The following is a 19,201-nucleotide window of genomic DNA, read 5'->3' as shown; positions in this document are numbered from 1 at the left end:
AGTACTTTAGATTATCAGAGAATAACTAACCCCATTTTTGAAGAATGCAGGTAGTCCTCAACTTATGACCACAATTGAGCCCAAAATTTATGTTGCTAAGTGAGACATTTGCTAAGTGAGACATTTGTTAAGTGAGTTTTGTCCCATTTTACAACTTTTCTTGTCACAGTTGTTAAGTGACATTCTTAACTTAGTAACCCAATTGTTCAATGAATCTGGCTTCCCCATTGACTTTGCTTGTCAGGAGGTTGCAAAAGGTGATTGATTACATGACACTGAAACACAACAACAGTAATAAATATAAACCAGTTGCCAAGCATCCGAATTTTAATCACATGAACATGGGGATGCTGCAATGGTCGTAAGTATGAAACATGGTCACAAGACACTTTTTTCATTTACAATTTTTGCCATTGTAAGTTTGAATGGTCCCTAAATGAACTGTTGTAAGTCGAGTACTACCCGTACAAACTAAGATATAGATAGGAGGTAACATTTTGTGCATTTTATACCAGATTTTGATTCTACCTCACAGAAGGGAAAAATAAAAATGTTGTTCTCATTGTGCCAAAAACCTTATTTTTGTAAAAAATAATATATATATACCTGTAGTTATGACCCCCACAGAGAGACTGGTATATGCAAGCTGATAAAGATGCTGCTAATGTGTGCATTACTTGTATCTGGAAGAAAGACATATTTCAGACAAAATTATTTATATGATCTTGAATACCTTGTTTTTATTTTACTTGTTCAAGCAAGATATTAGAGGGCTATTCATTTAAACATAAAATAAACAACTTCCAATATATATATAAATATTAATATGGCTGTATTATTACAGCAAGTAATGTAATAAAAATCTTTTTAAAAAGTTCAGTAAAATACTGTCAAATTATAGATACTTGCCTTATTGTTCTGTACCTCTGGGTGGGGTGGAGAGTCAAGAGAAATAATAGCATGTAGTATATCATGTGTCAGGTTACTAAGATGCAATAATGGGTTGGCCACCACCGTTTTGGCACTTGCAGTACAGGCAAAAAGAAGAGGTATTGTGCTCTGCTCAGATACAATATTACTATACGATTGCTCCGAAAATTCCTTTATAAAAAGGATGAAAAATAAAGAGTATAATTTGACTTTCAAATTTCCTACAAAGATGAATTTTCTTCTATACCCACACATACATATTGACACAATGTTAATTGAAATAATTATTCTCCTTTCTCATCCAAAAATGCCACTAAAGGTGGACAAAAACAAGTAATCCAGGGTTTATTTTGTGGAAAAATGTTTGTTTAAGTTGCAATAAAGTCTAGGATCAATAGTATTGGCCCAGTGACTAATAGGCAGCATAACTTTGAATTTTCTAGGCCAAGGTTTCAATCCATTAGTTGCTCTACTAAGCTTCTTTATTTTTCAAATTTCCAGTTCAATTTTCATTATCAGGAAGCTGAAAGTTCAAATACTGGAAGCATGAACTTAGAAACTTTTTATTGAGGAAAAAGTTATCTAGAATTTTCCTGGTTTTTATCTGAAAACAAAATTATAAATATATAGCTCAAAACAATCTAGCATTCTAGATGTAGGGCCAGAAAGATTTGATCAAATTGATATAAGCGCATAAGCTAAAAATAGTTTGCTAGTAATTTATTTAAATTATTATGTATTGATATTTAAGCCCAAGCCCAATCAATCAGGAAAAAAAATCTTCTATTTACCTGTTGAGATTCTTGCAGAAGCAAAATCAGTTCCATTCGTACAGATGCCAAGCCTCCACCATGAGACCCATGGAGGATGCAATAACTAAGAAACATTCGCAAAAGTGATTGGTATTTTATAAGCCAGTGTCTTCTTTGAATATTTTCTTTTAGTTGTATATCTGACAAGTCTTCAGCTCTTTCACTTAAGGAATTTTCACCCATTACTGGGATAATTTCTCTCTGAGAATCATCTGCTTCAGTATTGTATTCACATGTCTTCTGAAGGGCTACCACCTCCCTTTCAAGCCAATTATACAACTGGTATCTTAATTTTCCACCATCTACTTCATAGCCCGTGGATAATGTTCGAAGTTCCTCTGTAAGAATCTTCAGGCATGCCCTAAATTTCAGCTGTACACAAATTATGTCTTCTGATGAAACTAAGACATCATTTTCACCTCCTGAACTGTACGTTTCAGTGCAGCTAGAACTAACTTCATTTGTTTTTTCACCTGTATTGGGCTGCAAAGGTTTCATTACAAGGCAAGAATCCTCACTTTCCTCATCTTTGTCACTGTCCCACTTTAATTCCAATGGGTCATCTTGTAAGACTGCAGCTGGCTGATTCCAATCAAACAAAGCATCAGAATCTGAATGTCTGTCTGGTGAAACATCTGATAATGATCCTAAACCATTTAGCACTGGTTCTGACCTGTTAGTCCTGAAAAACTGGTCATCTTTAGATTCTACTGGCATTGGAGAAGAGGGTGAACATTCTTTACTAGTGTTCCTTAAACTTAATGTTCTTCTTAAACACTTTGACTTTTTGACCACTTTAGGCATCTTTGATAATACTTCTAAAGCCAACATGGGACAGCCAGACTTCAAATGAGTATATGCTGCAGTAAAGAATAATTTTCGTTCCTCTAAATTGATTTCATCTGCCAGCCCATTTTCTCCTGTTACACATATCCTTGTGGAAGATAAATCAGAAGACCCAAAATGGCGTCTCAGCAAGAGAGGATGCGTCCTTAGATAATTATAAAAATTAAATACCGAAGGGCTACAGTTTGAGAAGCTTCCTTCATCTAGAAAGATATCACATGAAAAAATAATGAAGAATTTATTTTCTAAAAGAAATAATTTAGATGTTGTCTTGCTGTCAATATTATGACACATTTATACCCTAAGGAAACACACAAAAAATTCTAATCATTGTCTTGTTCAGCATGTCTACTCTACTTCTTAACATGGCAAAATGAATTATCATGAAATGTTTAAGCCTTTTTCCTCTATCACATATATTTTATTCCATCACAACTATATAGTTGTAATATAAAAATATAGTTCCTTAACATTCGTTGTTGTAATAATCATGGAAAGCTTCAAGATAATGCTTTGGAAGAACACTGTGACATAGTAAAAACAAATCAGCACCTACAGTGTTTTGTGCTTCTAGTAGTATGCTTCATTTAGATAACACTTGATCATTTCAAAATCACCATTAGTTGGTTTGGAGGCCACGGTTCTTCACCATTCATGAGAACCACCCAGGACAATATGTAGAATATTACTTACTACTAGAAGAGTTTATTTAATAATTTAAGGCTAAATATAACATGCACACATTCCAAAAGTAGATCTAAATTGTCTCAGTTTACCTTCATCATTCAAAGTGGGATGGCTTAAAAGAGTATCAAGAGCATGACCATACTCTTCCAAAATCCAGTAAGCCATACTTCGGAGAAAAGGATCAAAATGTGGTTTTAATGGACTTTCAGTGGAATGAGGCTTACTTCCCAGAATTCTCTTCTGAAGAATTGATTTGTAAGTACCAGATGTTTCAAATTCTGATTCATAGAGTCGTGCAATTACAAGAGCTAGCTGAATGTCATTTAATTTCTCTAGGCAGACCTAATTAAAATAAACAAAGGATTTTTTTTTTTTAAAAAAAGATCCAATCAGAAATAAGAAACACAGCCCTATTATGTATGCAGCCATCCAGATACCTCTGGCATATTTACACAAATAATATGGAGGCTTAACCTTCTGTTGCTGTTGTTCCTTTATAACTGGCTTTTGGGGCATGATGCTTACAGCCTAAAGATAACATTGCATCTTCAAGGCCAATAGCCTTTGATAAATCTGTCCTTCATGAATTTCTCCTCTTCTCATAAGGAAAATGTTCAAAACCCTGTTTTTCAGCTTTTTCATATATAGCAGTTAAAGAGTACATGGGCTTACTTAAGGACCATGATTATACTCAGCCTATAGCAATATTACTTAAGACTTATATACTGCACTCTCTATTTACAATGTCAGCATACTGTCCCCAACAACCTGAATACTTATTTTATCAACTTTAGAGGGATGGAAGATTGAGTTAACCTCGATCAAACTTCAGGCTGTGGGCAGAGTTAGCCCACAATACTGCATTTTAATCACTGAGCCACTAGGGTTCCTTAAACTGAAAATTTCTCCATTATGTATTAAAACATATTTTAGTGTTCTATTCTCCTTTTGTTTTGTATAGACATTGGACAAGGTTATTCCTATTTTCAATCAGTTTAAGTGTACTACATATTTATATTCATATCTGACCAAACCATATTTAGAGGATGCTATTAAGCATATACCTGGACTTCAACATAACATTCAAATCTGCTTGTACTCTTAAAACATTGGGTCTGTGTAAATACATTATTAGATGCATTGTAATATTTTTCAATAAGGTTTTCTGAAGAAAACATATTAGTTACCTCAATGGCATCTTTTAAGTGGCCAGCCAATAAAAAAAATGCTGTAGAATGTTCAAAACGTTGCTTGCCTAGCAATGAAAAAGCATTCTTCAGTGCTGCTTTACGCCATCTGTCCTCAGTAAAATTGTTCCCAAAGAACTGTGTCATTTTAGTATCTTTTAGAGACCTGCCAATGTAATCATTTATAACTATTGTCACAATGTACAATGTACAGTTTCAGAAAAAACTGAAAAAATTATATTTATCAAAGAAACACATGCTCTTAGATTCCAAATGGCATATTTTAAAAACCAAGTTGCTGCTAAAATTCTACATGTGCAATTAGAAATGGCCAATATTTAACTTGGGTGATATGCTTATGATACAATAATATGCTCAGATAAATGCCATGTCAAAAATAAGCCATCAGAAGATATTGAAATAAGGCACATAAAATAATGTTTCTCAAACTTTCAGTAATTACAAACTACTTGATAAAAGATTTTGAAACTGGGAGAATTGCCCAGTTAAACAAAACCCCTATATTCTGATCTTTAAGAGCATGGGAGTTCACATTCAATTATGTCTTTCCATTCCCTTCTTTTATATTGTTTTAAAATCCAAAAATTTAATCCAAATTTAAGTATTTATTTATCACTTGAATTGTTTTATGAACCCAATATCATGTACAACAAGTGATTTCCTCAAAAGCAATCACTTTCATATCACTGAGTATTATTCTGTTTCTGTTTTGTATCTGGTGACTCATATCTGGCTAGATAGCAGATAGCCTATGCCAGTGTTGGCAAACCTTTTTCTCATGTATGTGCGCGCGCAACAGCTTGCGTACGTGCCACCCATAATGCAATGCGAACCCTCCCACATGTATACACGACCCCCCCATGCATGCGCGCCCTGCACATGCACTTCGCTCCCCCACCCCATTTTGGGCCTGGAAAGTCGTTATTTTAAGGGCAGTCTGGGACTTTCCTGTCTCCCCGCCTGAGCAGACTTCTGGCATAGCCCCAGACCTCCGGGGGAGGGAGGGAAGCCCCGGCCTGCTGCTCCTGCTGCCACCACTCCCTTGCCCCCAGCAAGAGCGGTTCTCATGCTGCCGGAAAAGCTCGCAGTTCTCGCCAGCTAAGAGACAGGCTGTTCCCCACAGCCTGCTCCCGCCCTCTCTGCCCAAAGTTTCTCACAGCAGACGCAGTGTTGCTTACCCGCTGAAAGTACAGCCCTGGATGCTATTTCTGCTTCTTCTCCAACCACTCGGAGCCCTGCGTAATAGCGCTGCGGCTTGCTCGAGGTACCTTCAGTTTGGACTCCCCCCCTTTCCGTCTTCTCCTCGAGTTACAGCCTTGCGGCGTGACCGAGGCTGAGGAGGGGTGGGTTATTAGCTGCACGGATCCCCCGGCGCCTGCACTGCAATGATGAAGTGCTTTGCTAAGGAAAGCAGAGTCTCAGGCTGCTCCTGAGAAAGGACAGGAGCAGGCTGTGGTGGCAGGCCGTCCTTGCCAGATAACAAACAGACTGCTCCTGGAGCAGGCAGGAGAAGGAGAAGCTGCCAGCAGGGAGACGAGCCCCCCCAGGAGGACCGGAGGAGAGTGCATCTTCTCACTCATGGAGATCTACTGGTGGGGAAGTGGTCGCAGTAAGAGGTGTGCTGGCCAGAAAGCGGTCATGCTCTCTGGCTGGAGAGGGTTGCACAAACCTTTGCTGGCGGAACGTGCAACCCTCTCCGGCCAGGGAGCATAACCGCTTCCTGGCTCGCGCACTTCTTACCGCTTTCCGCAACCACTTCCCCGCCAGTGGATCTCCATGAGTAAGGAACTGTGCTCTCCTCCAGTCTTCCTGGGGCAGCTCGCCTCCCCGTGGGTGGCTTCTCCTTCTCCTGCCTGCTCCAGGAGCAGTCTGTCTGTTACCTGGCAAGAACGGCCTGCCACCACAGCCTGCTCTCATCCTTTCTACCCTGGCAGAAAGGTGCTACCTCTGGTGCTGCCAGAGAAGCGGCAGCATGAGAACCGTTCTTCCTGGGGCAAGGGAATGGCAGCGGCAGGAGCACATGCCGGGGCTTCCCTCCCTCCCTCCGGAGGCCTGGGGCTATGCCAGAAGTCTGCATAGACAGGGAAGTCCCGGACCACCCATCCTTGCCACCACTGCCCCCTCGCCCCCCTTGGCAGTGGTTTTTGCGTGGCAGTGGCAGGAGCTGTCGGGGAAGAGGGGATGGTGGCAGGCTACGGCAGCAGAAAGTTCGTGCCGGCTAAGAGGCAATGTTCCTCCTCCTGCCAGCCTTGAGCTCAGCTCCGGGTAGCGTCCAGCCAGCCTTACCTGGCCTCCCCCTGCGGCAGCCCACATGGATCTCAGACAGCGCAACTTCGGGGCCTTTCTTCATGGTGGTGCTGATGAGGCAGGCAGGCATCCGGGCGCATGGGAGCAACTGGCGGTAGCGCTCCTGGCTGGCAAAGGGTGGAATCCTGGGGCTCCATGCGGGCAATGATGGCATGGACGGTGCGCACACGCACTAAGATGTTAAATGCCAGCTGATCATCGCACGTGCATGCGCATCAGTAACCAGCAGACTAGCTGGCGGGCGCGCATGCGTGCCCTAGAAACCTGGAAGAAGAATGGGCAACACCATGCATGCTGAGCAACATGGCTCTGCGTGCCACTTCCGGCACGTGTGCCATAGGTTTGCCAACACGGGCCTATGCCTTAGTTGAACCTCTATATCCAGTTGTTTCCTTTTATTATTCTATATTTCTATTAGATGACCACAAAAGTACAGCCTCAAGTAAAAATGTGGAAGTTATGTTATATTATATTATCCTTGAAAGGGGCCCAGTAGTGTTGATATAAATTATGTAGTAAATATAAGCTAATTTGAGTTCAAGGAACGAGAAATTTAGGACTCTGAAAAATTTTGGAGGTATTCCAATAATACATAAAGGACATTAAGGATCTCTCTCTCTCTCGATAGATCTATCATCTCTCTCTCTCTCTCTCACTTGCTCTATGTTGCTCCTTAATGTCTTTTAGATACTACTGGAATGTCTGCTACTTCTATCAAGCAGTAGGAATGCAAAAAAACTAGTTGCAATATATGTTGAATTACAAATTCTGCTTTAAAATTGTACCTGTATAGTCCCCAAATTACAGTCTTCTTTTTCATTGCAAGATAGAAAATGGCTGCATCAAGAGGGTCATTGTTTCTTTGAAAGGCTGCTTTAGCGACCTGAAAGGATAATAGTAAATTTTGTGGTTTCAAATGTAGTATTTTGTCATAATTATGTCCAGAGACATTTTGAGCAATTAATGAAATAATTTATATTTAATACACAGAATAAGTTAAATCAACTCATAGTTTGTTACAAACTGCCTTTACCTTCTCAATGCATCTGCGCAAATTATGGGTATTTCGAACCCACCATCCTATTCCCATAGCTCTGAGCTCTGACCATGTTGGATCACCTTTCTGTACTGCAGGAAGCATGTTTAGAAGTTCTTCTTCTGCAATAGAGTGAAACGCCCAGGCAAAATGACTCGAAGACAAACCTGAAATAATCACAAATAATTACTTTATAATTATTTAATTTACTTTATAATTGATAACTAAATTACCTTAAAAATATTTAGTGATTCTTTTTCTGATGCTTTTTTTAAAAAAAAGTTGGTAACATGAAGTAACATACAAAAAAATCATGTTGTCATAATTTGTATGAGTAATGACTTGTAAATAGCTACACTTAAAATGTTGTAAAACACAAAATATTTATTAAGTCTGTATGCCACAAATAAAACAAAAACTTAGATCCCTGTACCTAACTATTTAAAAATACATCTATACACACAGAGACTTGATGAGGCTATCCTATAGACAAAAACAGTTAGAAAAATCTGTAGTATTCAATTGTTCAGTGCATCTCTTGATTATCAGCACTATGCCAAAGTTTCTCCATTTCCAAAGCTCACATTTCCTCAGAAACAATCCTAGTTATATCTAAAATATTGTTCTGTTTTGCATTAGTGTCTCACAAAGAGTGAAGAAAATATTTACCTTGATATAATAGCTGAGCTCTGTGAGCAGGTGGCAGAGAAGTTGTCATAAAAGTGTGAAGACGAACTGCCAAAAGAAACTTCAAACCACATTCGTCAAGTGTTTCTCCTCCTATGAATGAGATTTAATCTATAAAATGAAACTCTTTAAACAAAACTCTATAATTATTTGCCACATTTTCCATTATTCATATATATTTAAGTCGTACTTGTTCGGCATAGTTTCACAATATAGGGAATGGGTAACAAATTTATGTACTATAATGGATTTTAAAGCAATCAAGAATTAACATAATATTAAGTAACATCATTGTAGCAGACAAATAGAGCCCTACAGTATTTTTTTTATTTAAGATCCATATTACTAAATTCAGAAGAAAATGTTGCTGTGAAGCTAATGGTTTCCCCATAAGTATTGCAGTATATGGAAATTTGCCAGTCCATATAGAAAAAGAGGTAATTCTTCTAACTTTCAAACTTCAAACCTTTAAGCAAAATGTTTCTATTTGTACACTGGGTAAAATACTTTCCTAGGAAGTAGTAAACTTAATTCTAAAAAATAACAGTAACTATGGAAATAAAATATAGTATTAATTTTCCTTGTGTACTTCCCAACTCAAACTATTTTATTTATTTATGGAATTTTTATACCCACCCATCTCAATCAGTGACTTTGGGTGGCTTACAGTTCTAATTATCAAATTTAGTCTATTGCGTATCATTAAATTTCTTATAAACCAATAGCCTTCATAATTAATTGATGTATTCTGTATTAACAGTGGCATCTAATAATGTTTAGAAGTGTTTGCAATTGATTGATTGATTAATTAATTCAGTTAAGTAAGTATAGGCAGGACTGTTAAAAAGAAAACCTGGATTAGTCATTATAAAACTTACCTTTGCTTCTGTCTCTGCTTTCTCCTATATCAGTACTGGTAATGGCAATTGTATCAGCTAATGCCATCAATAGCATCTGTTCCATCCTGGTAAGTCCTGGTAAGCTAGAATGAAGCAAGTGACGAGAAAGAACTTGGGCATGCTCTTGTCCAAAGTAAGTTGGATTATACTGAGAAAGATCAATAACTTTTGGCTTTTTGTCATCTTCATCTACTTCAATTGTAGTCAGTTCATCTGTATACAGGCTGGAATTTTGAAATAGATCCTCATAATTTTCATCAGTCACATGTTTGTTAAGGTTCTTTGGAGTATTTGACTTTTCAGTACAAGCATAGGAATATTCTTCATCAGCAGCAAGCAATGCATACAAAGGAAGCGGTGGAACAGAATCTATTTCTGTATAGTCTGTTATTACACATCTGTTAAATGTCATAGGGTCTCTTGTACTACTCCCACTAGCACAGATTGAGAGAGAGCGATATCTTTTCTCATGGCAGGGGTCACTTAAGGCAATAACTTCTCCAGCAATGCATTTGACTAGATGAGATAAAATGGCCTTCGCTCTACGTACTTTCCCTAGATCCATGAGTTCCAAAAGTTGCACAGGATGATACTGAGGTAAAGTAGGACATAATGAATGAGCTGCTTCAAAAAGACCAGAATCTTCCATCTCCAGTGACAGATCAAATATATTTCGTTTCCCACCAAGTTTTTGAGCAAAGCTAGCCATAGATCGGGTTAATGTTCGCTTTAGCGGGGGAACACCAGACTGGCTTTGTTTAACTAAACTTGTTATAGATGGTGTACTACCACTGTAAGATTCTGCAGTAATGGGATCTTGCTTTGAAAATGGCTGCCATTGAGAATAAACATGCATTTCACAATCCATCCCAACCACAAGGATACCATCACGAACCCAAGACAAAGAAACTGGTAAAGGAGGTGAACCTTCTACTGATGAGACCAAATCCACACATCGTAACAGTATAAATCTAGATGTACAAGCGGTTTTAGCATTTTCCCATACTGGCAGTACAAGCATTTCCTTAGCACTTTGTTCCTGTATTTTCCCAGCCAACTGACCAAACATATAAAGCTTTGAACCAATGCCTACTGTTAATATATGAGAGCCATCTTCCCTAGACATCCAGTCTAAATGAACCAAATGCTTTGTTCTGAATATTAAGTTCTTATTTCCTAAAGCCATTGAACTACTATTGACATTCAGAGAATCCAATGTTAGGTTTAGTTCATCTAAATGAAGTGTTTGTTCCAAGTTCCAACAAGAGCTTCCTGTAGATTCACATTCAAAAATGCCGACATTCACAAAAAAATCTTGAGAATTACTGTTTTGGGGTGGTGTTCGCTTGTATGCCACAGCTAAACGATTTGTATGAGCGCAGCTAATTTCAAGAGATAAACCAGACACTTCAAGGGCACTGCTACTAAGATGTCCATCTTCAATAAGCAATGGCCATTCTTCCCATACATACGTACCACTGTTCTTAGTATTCTCTGGTTTCGATAATACATCTGTTTCTTGTGCCATTCTACACCTCCAAAACCTAACTTTCCCATCTGAGCAAAGTGTTGCAAGAAGATAAGGAGCTTGGTGGACTGGATAAATTGAAGAAGAACTTAAGTGACCTAAGATTAAAACACAAAACTCCTTAAAATACTAACCAGAGAAAAAAATGAGTTAAACATGAAATTTTCAAGCATTTTTTTCAGAACCTAAGAGCAAAGCTTAGTGCTCTATAGTTTATAAAACCAAGTTTACTGTTGTAACATGGTATAACTTTTATCGCAGTTTAATAGCTGTTTTTATATCAATTTTCTTTAAATATTAGGCTTTCAAATTACCATTAAGATTTAATAAAAACTGAAGAAAAGTTAAATGAAAGTCAGTTAGTACATAATTTCCTCCTGCCCTATTTGTTTTTTAATTTACAAACCTGCTGATGGCTTAATGCTTACTATCTCCACTCCTTCTGGTAAATTCAGTTCTCGACTATAGACAATTTCTGAAGAAAGAACTAATTGGCTGGTACTCTGAAGATTATCTCTGCAAACTTGGTATTTCTTTGTAAAGGAACTGTGAAGCTTTTCTTGGTCCGGAGAAGAATGCAGTTGTTCTTGAGATGTTGTTTCAGATGCCTTAGGAGCTATTTTTTCATCTACAAAAATTGGGATATTTTATTTAATGTTTATTTAAAATACAATTTGTTCTATGAAATTTCAAGATATTCTGAAATTACATTAACTAAATTCTATGTTTATATAAACATATATATTTTTCTATTTTCTATTTTTCTACAAGTCACTAGAAATCAACAGCACCAGAGAGTGAGCCAGTTGCTAAAGACAATATTTCATATTTACATGGTCTGCCTTTCATGTGCAAAATATTTTTCAGGACATATTGATCTTTATCTGAACCATGACACCTCTTTTAGCATGAATTCTTTTGTATCCAGCACAATATTCCATGCTATAGGCATTATGGACTGGATCTAATGTTTCTACAGAACTATTTTACCAGCTATAAACATTAAACATGTTAAGCTTAGCATTTAGTTCATGTCCTTCATTAATATTAAGGTTCAAGCAGAATAATTTTGACTGCAATGACAAAGAGAATTACTACCTTATTACTACCTCTTTCTATATGGAAGTTTCATCGACATTTTTGGATTCTACATGCTTGTAATATCCTTCTACTTTCTAATTCTTATAGATTAGTGCACCACCCAAAAGCTAGTATATACATTGTCTATTTAGTCTTAGACACAAGAGTTTTGAAATATTATTTTACTTTATTAATAATTTGCCTGTGCCTGTAGTCAAAATATGAGACAATGACAAAGAACAGCTAAAAACCATACTTATCTGTATTTGAAAAAGAATTCAGAGATTATAGAACATAGAACTGAGAAATTCAATAAATTTTTAATGAATTTATCCTGCAATTATCAAGAAGCATAATGTATAAATTCTTACATATATTGTCAAATATTTAGAACATACCCACTGAGACTGGTAGGGATTTCAAATGTAATTTCCACATATGTAACAATGAGCAGTTTTGAGTATATTCAATTACAATTAAATAGAATTTTTCAGAAAATCCATTTTCCTGATATCCTGCAAAAAGAAAAAAGTTTTCAGTAAAACACAGCAATTAAGAACATCTCCAGCTATTTATTATGGTTCTTTTGTATGTTTTAGCTAGGTCTTGCAAATTGATTTTTAAAGAAGCTGCAGTTCTCTAGAGTTTATAATTCAAAAGTCTTCTTGGAACTAATGGTGCAACTACAGTAATCTAAAGGTATCAATGGGACTTTATGTTCTTTATCAGATTAGGTTAAATTTATCAGATTTAACTTTATCAAACAATTTAACTTCATTAAACATACGAACTCCTCACAGATGGTTCATATTATTATGATATGTTCTATGCATGGACTACTTTAAGGGGTTTTGCAATGTTATGTTTAATTTAGTCCAGAAGTCAATGCGATTTGAGAAAGGAGCTGCTGGACCAATTTTAAAAACACTATCAGTGGCAACCTGCAGCACAGAATATGACTATATTTACATTTAGAGGAAAATCAGTTGTTTGTTCTTATTTATACTTCTTGGCTTTGACTAATGTATAGCACATGTAAGAGAGATAAAATGACTATACTATTTCAGATTATAGACAAAATACAACTTCTGAAGTTTCCTTCATAATAAATTCTTCATAAACATAAAACTAATGTTGCAAGACACCAATTAAAAATGGATATTTGTCCCAGAAAGACAACTTTGTTTTGTCATGGAAATTCTTTTCTTTTAAACTCAAGGATTTTTTAACAATGACATATTGAATTTGTAATCAGAAGTCATACAATCCTCTCTGCAATTCATTCAGCCTCATTCTTCCATTTGGTTAGGCTCAGTCCTATGCTTTTTATTTCTTGTTGATAATTATTACAGTTTTACATAAGAATAACATATTAAACTTTGTAATATTTGCCTGACATGATTCTCTTTCTATGCCGTTTGAATAAAAATGAATTTAGGAGAAAAAAAACCTTTGACAGATATTTATTATTATTAAATTTCTATCTTTCTGTTCCCACAGTGAACAAGAGAAATTTCAAGTTATAAAATCTAAAAACAGAAACAAAACAATTAAATTCAGGCATAAAACTGTATATATCAACACCTCCCCATGTCAAAGAACAGGTAAAACTAAAAGTCGTATTTGTATGTATCGCTAAATTATTAATATTTTAGTGTAGGAAAGAAATGTCAGTATCTGATTATAAAATATATTAACTGTTTTACTACAAACTTAAAGCTACAATCAAAAGTGCTTATTACAAAATAAATTTTACTTAAGATTTAAAATGTATATGCTTTACCAGGATCAAGTAGTATTGACTCTTTTTCTGAGAATCTATTCTCATTATTATTCATAATGAAATCTTCTTGAAAAACATGAAGTAGCTGCATTTTCTCACCATGCTAAATTAAAAACAGATACATTTTAAATATAATCAACAGTGGCAACAATCTAAATACAATAAAAATAAATTAATTAGTTTATGATATAAAATATTAAATACTTGGCTAACAATAAATATTTGGCTAACATTGTTTTTTGCTGTCTTTTATTCATCAATATTTTACTGAAGAAGTTCAAATAAAGCATAATGAGATAATATAAGAGTAAATCTTACCAGCTCTGTAATAGAATTCAGTTCTACAATGCAACCCGGTCTAGCTGTAGATTGCTGACTTATGATGTTAAAAAATTTGCCAACGTATTTCTGCAGTTAGTAACAAAAGCCAGTAATTAATTGTCATGTAATTATATTAATTTCATTAATTTCTTCATTTTGATCTATTGATTCACTATTTAATACAATTAGCCATACTATATAAATAGGAACTACTTTTTGTACCAACAACCTAGTAATTCCTTATAGCAACAAAAGTAACTTTCAAAATGTATTTGTTCTTGCTTTGTATTGTGTATGCAATGCTTAACTGAATCAAAATGGATAAAGTATTTTGCATATCATGGAATATTTAATCAACTAATTAAATATAGATTAAGTAAAATTACATTTTACCTTATAAAAACAAGAACAAACTATATTTTCCACTTTTTTTACTTGAATATAAACAGAAAGCTATAAAATCTATTTATTTATTTAAATTTATAGTCACTCATCTCCAATGGATTCTAATAGTCATTGGGGTACTGCTGGATATTCCAATATTCTCTATTGTATTTTGTTTTTGTGTTACTTTTTAATTTTTGTGAACTGCCCATCATCGAGCAACAGCAAAATTGAAAATATAAAATATAAAATTTAGGAATTTTAATTCCTAAAAAATTACCTCCTTCAAGAGGCTTTTGCCCAGAGAGAGATAGTGTTAGAAAGAGAGAGAAAAGACCAAAAAAGAAAACCTTCAAAGCAATTTTTAGCAAGTAGCTTTCAATGAGGATGTGTAGTATTTTTAAGCTGGATATTTGGAGTATAACAGTGATTTTACAAAATAAATGCCAGTATTAATATGACCAAATCAGAAAGTATGCATTTAATGGAAGGCAAACTGCTTACATTGCAATAATTCAATAAAACATTACGGAGTTATTTTGGGCAGGGAGATAGATAGATAACCTTCAAAACCTTAGCTCCAGTCATTCATGGAGCATATAATTTTTAAGAATGGCAATGAGACCGATGTAGACCCCATAGAGATTCTTATAAGTAAAGATGATACTGGTTGTTGATAACAGCTTCCTTTTGTATTTGTATTTGTTCCTTTTTGTATTATGACGGGAAAAAAAACCAAGTTAACTAACGACCTGGTAGGCACCAAGAGTATCAGGTCATCTTCCCTTCTCTACATTAAACTTCCACCTTTGATGGAATTTGGAAATGAAAATTAAAACAAGCAATTAATTCAGGCACAATGTAACATATTTAACTTTATCCTAAATGTTCAAAGTCTGTGAAGGCAACAAATCTGGGAAATAAAAATAATTAAACCCACTATTGTTGATAATGATTATAATTAAATTTATATGACAGTTTTTAGTTCATAGTTTAAGCAATTGTAAGACTGCTGTCTTTTAAAAAAATCAAAATGTATTTTATTCAGAGTGTCTGTGTTTAATACATAAAAATGGAACACTGACATTAATTCTGCTAATAGTGAAATATTGGAACTGGGAAATAAAAGTTTAAGATGATTTATTCTCCTTGTACTTAATACTTAATACTTTTTAGTAAGTTTATTTTGGATATTCTTAGTCCAAAAATGATAATAATGAACATACTTCAAAGATGGTGGTTTATAGATTATATAGTTCAGCAGTAATATAGTATGGTTAAGATGCCTAAAATAATATACTCATGTAACATTGCCCAAGTCCCCATTTATTTAAACCAATCCTACTCAAGAAAAAGATATGGTAGTTTCTTCAGAGGTTCTATGATCCTAAGATTAGAAAATATTTTTCATAAATCAAAATTAATCTTCAGGTTAAATGAACAGATAGGTAAACTAAATTTAACTGGCAATATTACAACTCTAGTTGAACTTTAACTTACAGAAATTCCTGGATTTGACAGTTCACAGAGTAGCTTTTTGGCATCTATTATAGCTTGATAGAGTCTCAAATGTTGTCCATCACTCGCAACAAAGCAAGCACTTGGTGAATTACAGTACGCACCTAAAGACAATTAGAAAAATATAACTCTTAACAAAAAGAATTCCAATGCTTTCATCTTATGCTTTTTTTTAGATATCAAAAGCTTAATAAAGGCTATGTGATTGTACATATCTGAACATTCTTCAGAGAGGCGGTTTAAAGGAGTTCCTGATGTGAGAATTGCCAATAATTTCCTGTAAATGTTGTACAATCATAGTATATTTTCTATAAAGTATACCAATTTTACTTATAAGAAAGAAAACGCACCTAAGCAGTAACTAGGTATGAGGCAAGGCAACCACGCCACATTTGAAAAAGCAGATACGTGAAGAGAATTTATTCTTGCAAGCTCAGAAACACCACCAGAAAAAGACAGTGGGCCAACTGGATCAACTCTCCAGAGGATAAGTTCACTATAAACTGCAGTAAGATCCTGAGTTGTGCAGGCAGAAATTTTATTTTGATATTTTGGAGATGCCTCTTCTGTGCTATCAAGAACTGGTATCCTCACTGCATTGTGATGAGAGGTTGTGAGTAGCAATGGAAGTACTGAATGGCAAGCCAAGTCATTAAGGTGGAAACGATGTCCACAGTATCGTGATTTGTGGCAAATACTGAGAACATTTGAAAAAGCAGATTCCTCCGCAAAGCTGACTAGCCACTGGTTTAGAGATCCATCTGCATGCTTGGAAATCATCATAACATTTGGGGTGAAGATGCTTAGTTTTACATTGTTGGGTGATTTGCTATGACCTGAAGAAATTAACATAGAGCAGGAACGACCAAGGCTAGATGGTTTTTGTTTGCCTTGCTGAAGAGCAAGGTCAACATTTTTTGTACAAGCATACATCACTATACTTCTGCAAAGTGAATTTGCATCACCAGTAGGAAAGGCAACAGGAATCCTTGAAACAAACGACACCTAAAAAGGAGAGAGAGAAAAAGTTCAGACTCAAGTCAAGCTTCCAAAACAATCACATTTTTAAATACATAGTACCTGTAAATTTGTAGTACCTGTACTTGACGAAACATGCCTGGTTGGTATTCATCTAGCCAATCAACATGCCATACAAGCAATGATCCATCCATAGGATGAATACTAAATAGCATGTCTGCATTTTTATTCCATTCAGCTAGTTGTATTTCAATTTCATGATCAATAACAGCTGAAGACAAGGGAATGGAGTTTGAATTTAAACCAGGAAATTCTTTCTGTTCTTGATTTCTTCTCTGTTCTTCTCTACTGTCATCAGTTTCTAGAACTATATAAAAAAAGTGAAGACATCTATATATAAAAACATACTTAAATCTTGGGGTAAAAGAGCTTTTTTGAGCTTCTCTGAAACAATCCTAATGAAAGACATCTCCATAGTTATACTGTATTTTTCAGAGTATAAGACGCACCGGACTATAAGATGCACCTACCTTTTTTGGTGAGGAAAACAAGAAAGGGAAAACTGCCTCTGCCTTCCAGCAATTTTGCCTCCTTGCAGCAAACAGCAAACAACCTGCTTTACTTTCATTTTTGTTTTCAGCATAGCTTGATTAGCATAAGGAAAAAAAAATCTGCTCCAGCAATTTACCTCCTTGCAGCAAGCAGCAGAGGCCCGCACAAAACAGTTGAGAGCAAAACAGCTGAGAGTCGGGAGGCCGATCCAATCAACTTGTGCTAATTAGACTGTGCTGTGCTGAAGCTGAAAGGAGCTTCTTTCTTCTTGCTGCAAGAAGTAACTGCTGGGAGGCAGAGGTAAAGAGGCAAAGGGTGGGGGCCAGTGGGTAGGCGGGGAAAAAGGTGCGTCTTATACTCCGAAAAATATGGTTTCTAGTACAGGATTAAGACACTCTTCCTGAAATAACTACCGGTATATAATTTAAAATGTTACATTTCATTTCATAAAATCCTTTGTTAGGCTAATATTTGTTTGCATAAAGAGCCACAATGTGTAGGAATTTGCCTTCTATTGAATATTTATTCCTAACTGCACTTGCTAAGAATTTCCACCTCTTCTAAGAACCATCTCATTTGCTTTTACTATTTGACCAGAATCCTAACATTTTCAAGAGAGCCAAAAAATTTCTTTTGGCCACCATTACTTAACATAGGAAAACATCTTATAATTTTTGGACCTCAAAAATATATCAAATTATTCTATTTATATTTTTACCTTTCTGTTACATCTTACTTGTTACCAACCATAATAAAGTTTCATTGACACTCACTTAGTACTTTAGTTAATCAGTATGTTAGTATTTTATTCATGATGTACTTCTATAATTTAGCCTCAGGATCTCCAAATTTGGCAACTTCAAGACTTATGGACTTCAACTCCTAGAATTCCCCAGCCAGCTTGGGCAGTTGAGGAATTCTGGGATATGAAGTCCACAAGTCTTAAAATTGCCAACCTTCGAGACCCCTGATTTAGTCAATTATTTTTAAGTATTTGTGTTTTTTTAGTATTTTATCTATTTGTTAAATAGTCTGAACTATTTTATTTAATTCTATTAAGCTTCCAGAAAATTTACGTTTTTATTTTCTTTAGGCACCTTTGCAATCTCTTACAAATACTGAATAAAATGCTGATCAGTGATCTTAGAAAAACCACTACTATGCTAGATTATTTTTAATATAATTTTAATAGACCAATTACAATAATTTTGTTTTTTTACCTTTAAAGCTCTATACAGCACACAGACAGCTTTTTTGTGGGTATGCTCCAGATCTCTACCATTAAATGGTGTCACTTGATGGGATCCTGGAGGCATACATCCAAAGTAGCCACCCCAGCCCTTTAGAATAGCTTTCTACCTGACATGCAAAGAATTCCTATATTTTAACTTTCTGGAAGGCTATGAAGATCTAGTCTTCCCCCCAGCAATGGGCTAAGTCGAGCTTAGAGGCATTTGATCTGCCACCTGATGGAAGAGTTGTTTTGTTTATATTAGTTTTGAGATGCCTAGGATCATTATATAAGAATCCCTGTAAGTTCTATAAATAAATAATTCATAAATGTTTATACTGCCTAGGTCATAAGATTCTATGTAAAACACAGGGAATATTTCCACATTCTAAAATAGCCAGTGTACATGTATTG

The 19,201-nt window shown here is 35.5% G+C and overlaps 1 protein-coding gene across 7 annotated transcripts in view; it reads right to left on the bottom strand.

Annotated features, from left to right (window-relative positions):
• DMXL1 (Dmx like 1) overlaps positions 1 to 19,201 on the bottom strand; it is a 78,260-nt gene that overhangs the window by 38,794 nt on the left and 20,265 nt on the right. For all 7 annotated transcript variants that reach the window (XM_034432815.3, XM_034432816.3, XM_034432817.3 and 4 more), the window contains exons 11-26: positions 17,124 to 17,371; positions 16,377 to 17,031; positions 16,009 to 16,130; positions 14,122 to 14,211; positions 13,804 to 13,906; positions 12,419 to 12,535; positions 11,347 to 11,568; positions 9,392 to 11,038; positions 8,496 to 8,606; positions 7,824 to 7,993; positions 7,576 to 7,673; positions 4,463 to 4,628; positions 3,365 to 3,617; positions 1,722 to 2,791; positions 910 to 1,101; positions 607 to 683 (exon numbers count right to left, since the gene is read on the bottom strand). In XM_034432815.3, the coding sequence (XP_034288706.2) occupies positions 607 to 683; positions 910 to 1,101; positions 1,722 to 2,791; positions 3,365 to 3,617; positions 4,463 to 4,628; positions 7,576 to 7,673; positions 7,824 to 7,993; positions 8,496 to 8,606; positions 9,392 to 11,038; positions 11,347 to 11,568; positions 12,419 to 12,535; positions 13,804 to 13,906; positions 14,122 to 14,211; positions 16,009 to 16,130; positions 16,377 to 17,031; positions 17,124 to 17,371 (5,341 nt within the window). The remainder of the gene's footprint in view (positions 1 to 606; positions 684 to 909; positions 1,102 to 1,721; positions 2,792 to 3,364; positions 3,618 to 4,462; positions 4,629 to 7,575; positions 7,674 to 7,823; positions 7,994 to 8,495; positions 8,607 to 9,391; positions 11,039 to 11,346; positions 11,569 to 12,418; positions 12,536 to 13,803; positions 13,907 to 14,121; positions 14,212 to 16,008; positions 16,131 to 16,376; positions 17,032 to 17,123; positions 17,372 to 19,201) is intronic.

The sequence above is a fragment of the Pantherophis guttatus genome, chromosome 2, assembly GCF_059756535.1.
Source record: "Pantherophis guttatus breed Tessera chromosome 2, ASM5975653v1, whole genome shotgun sequence".
In the NCBI taxonomy this organism is placed as follows: Eukaryota; Metazoa; Chordata; class Lepidosauria; order Squamata; family Colubridae; genus Pantherophis; species Pantherophis guttatus.
This window is presented reverse-complemented; position numbering and strand designations above follow the sequence as displayed.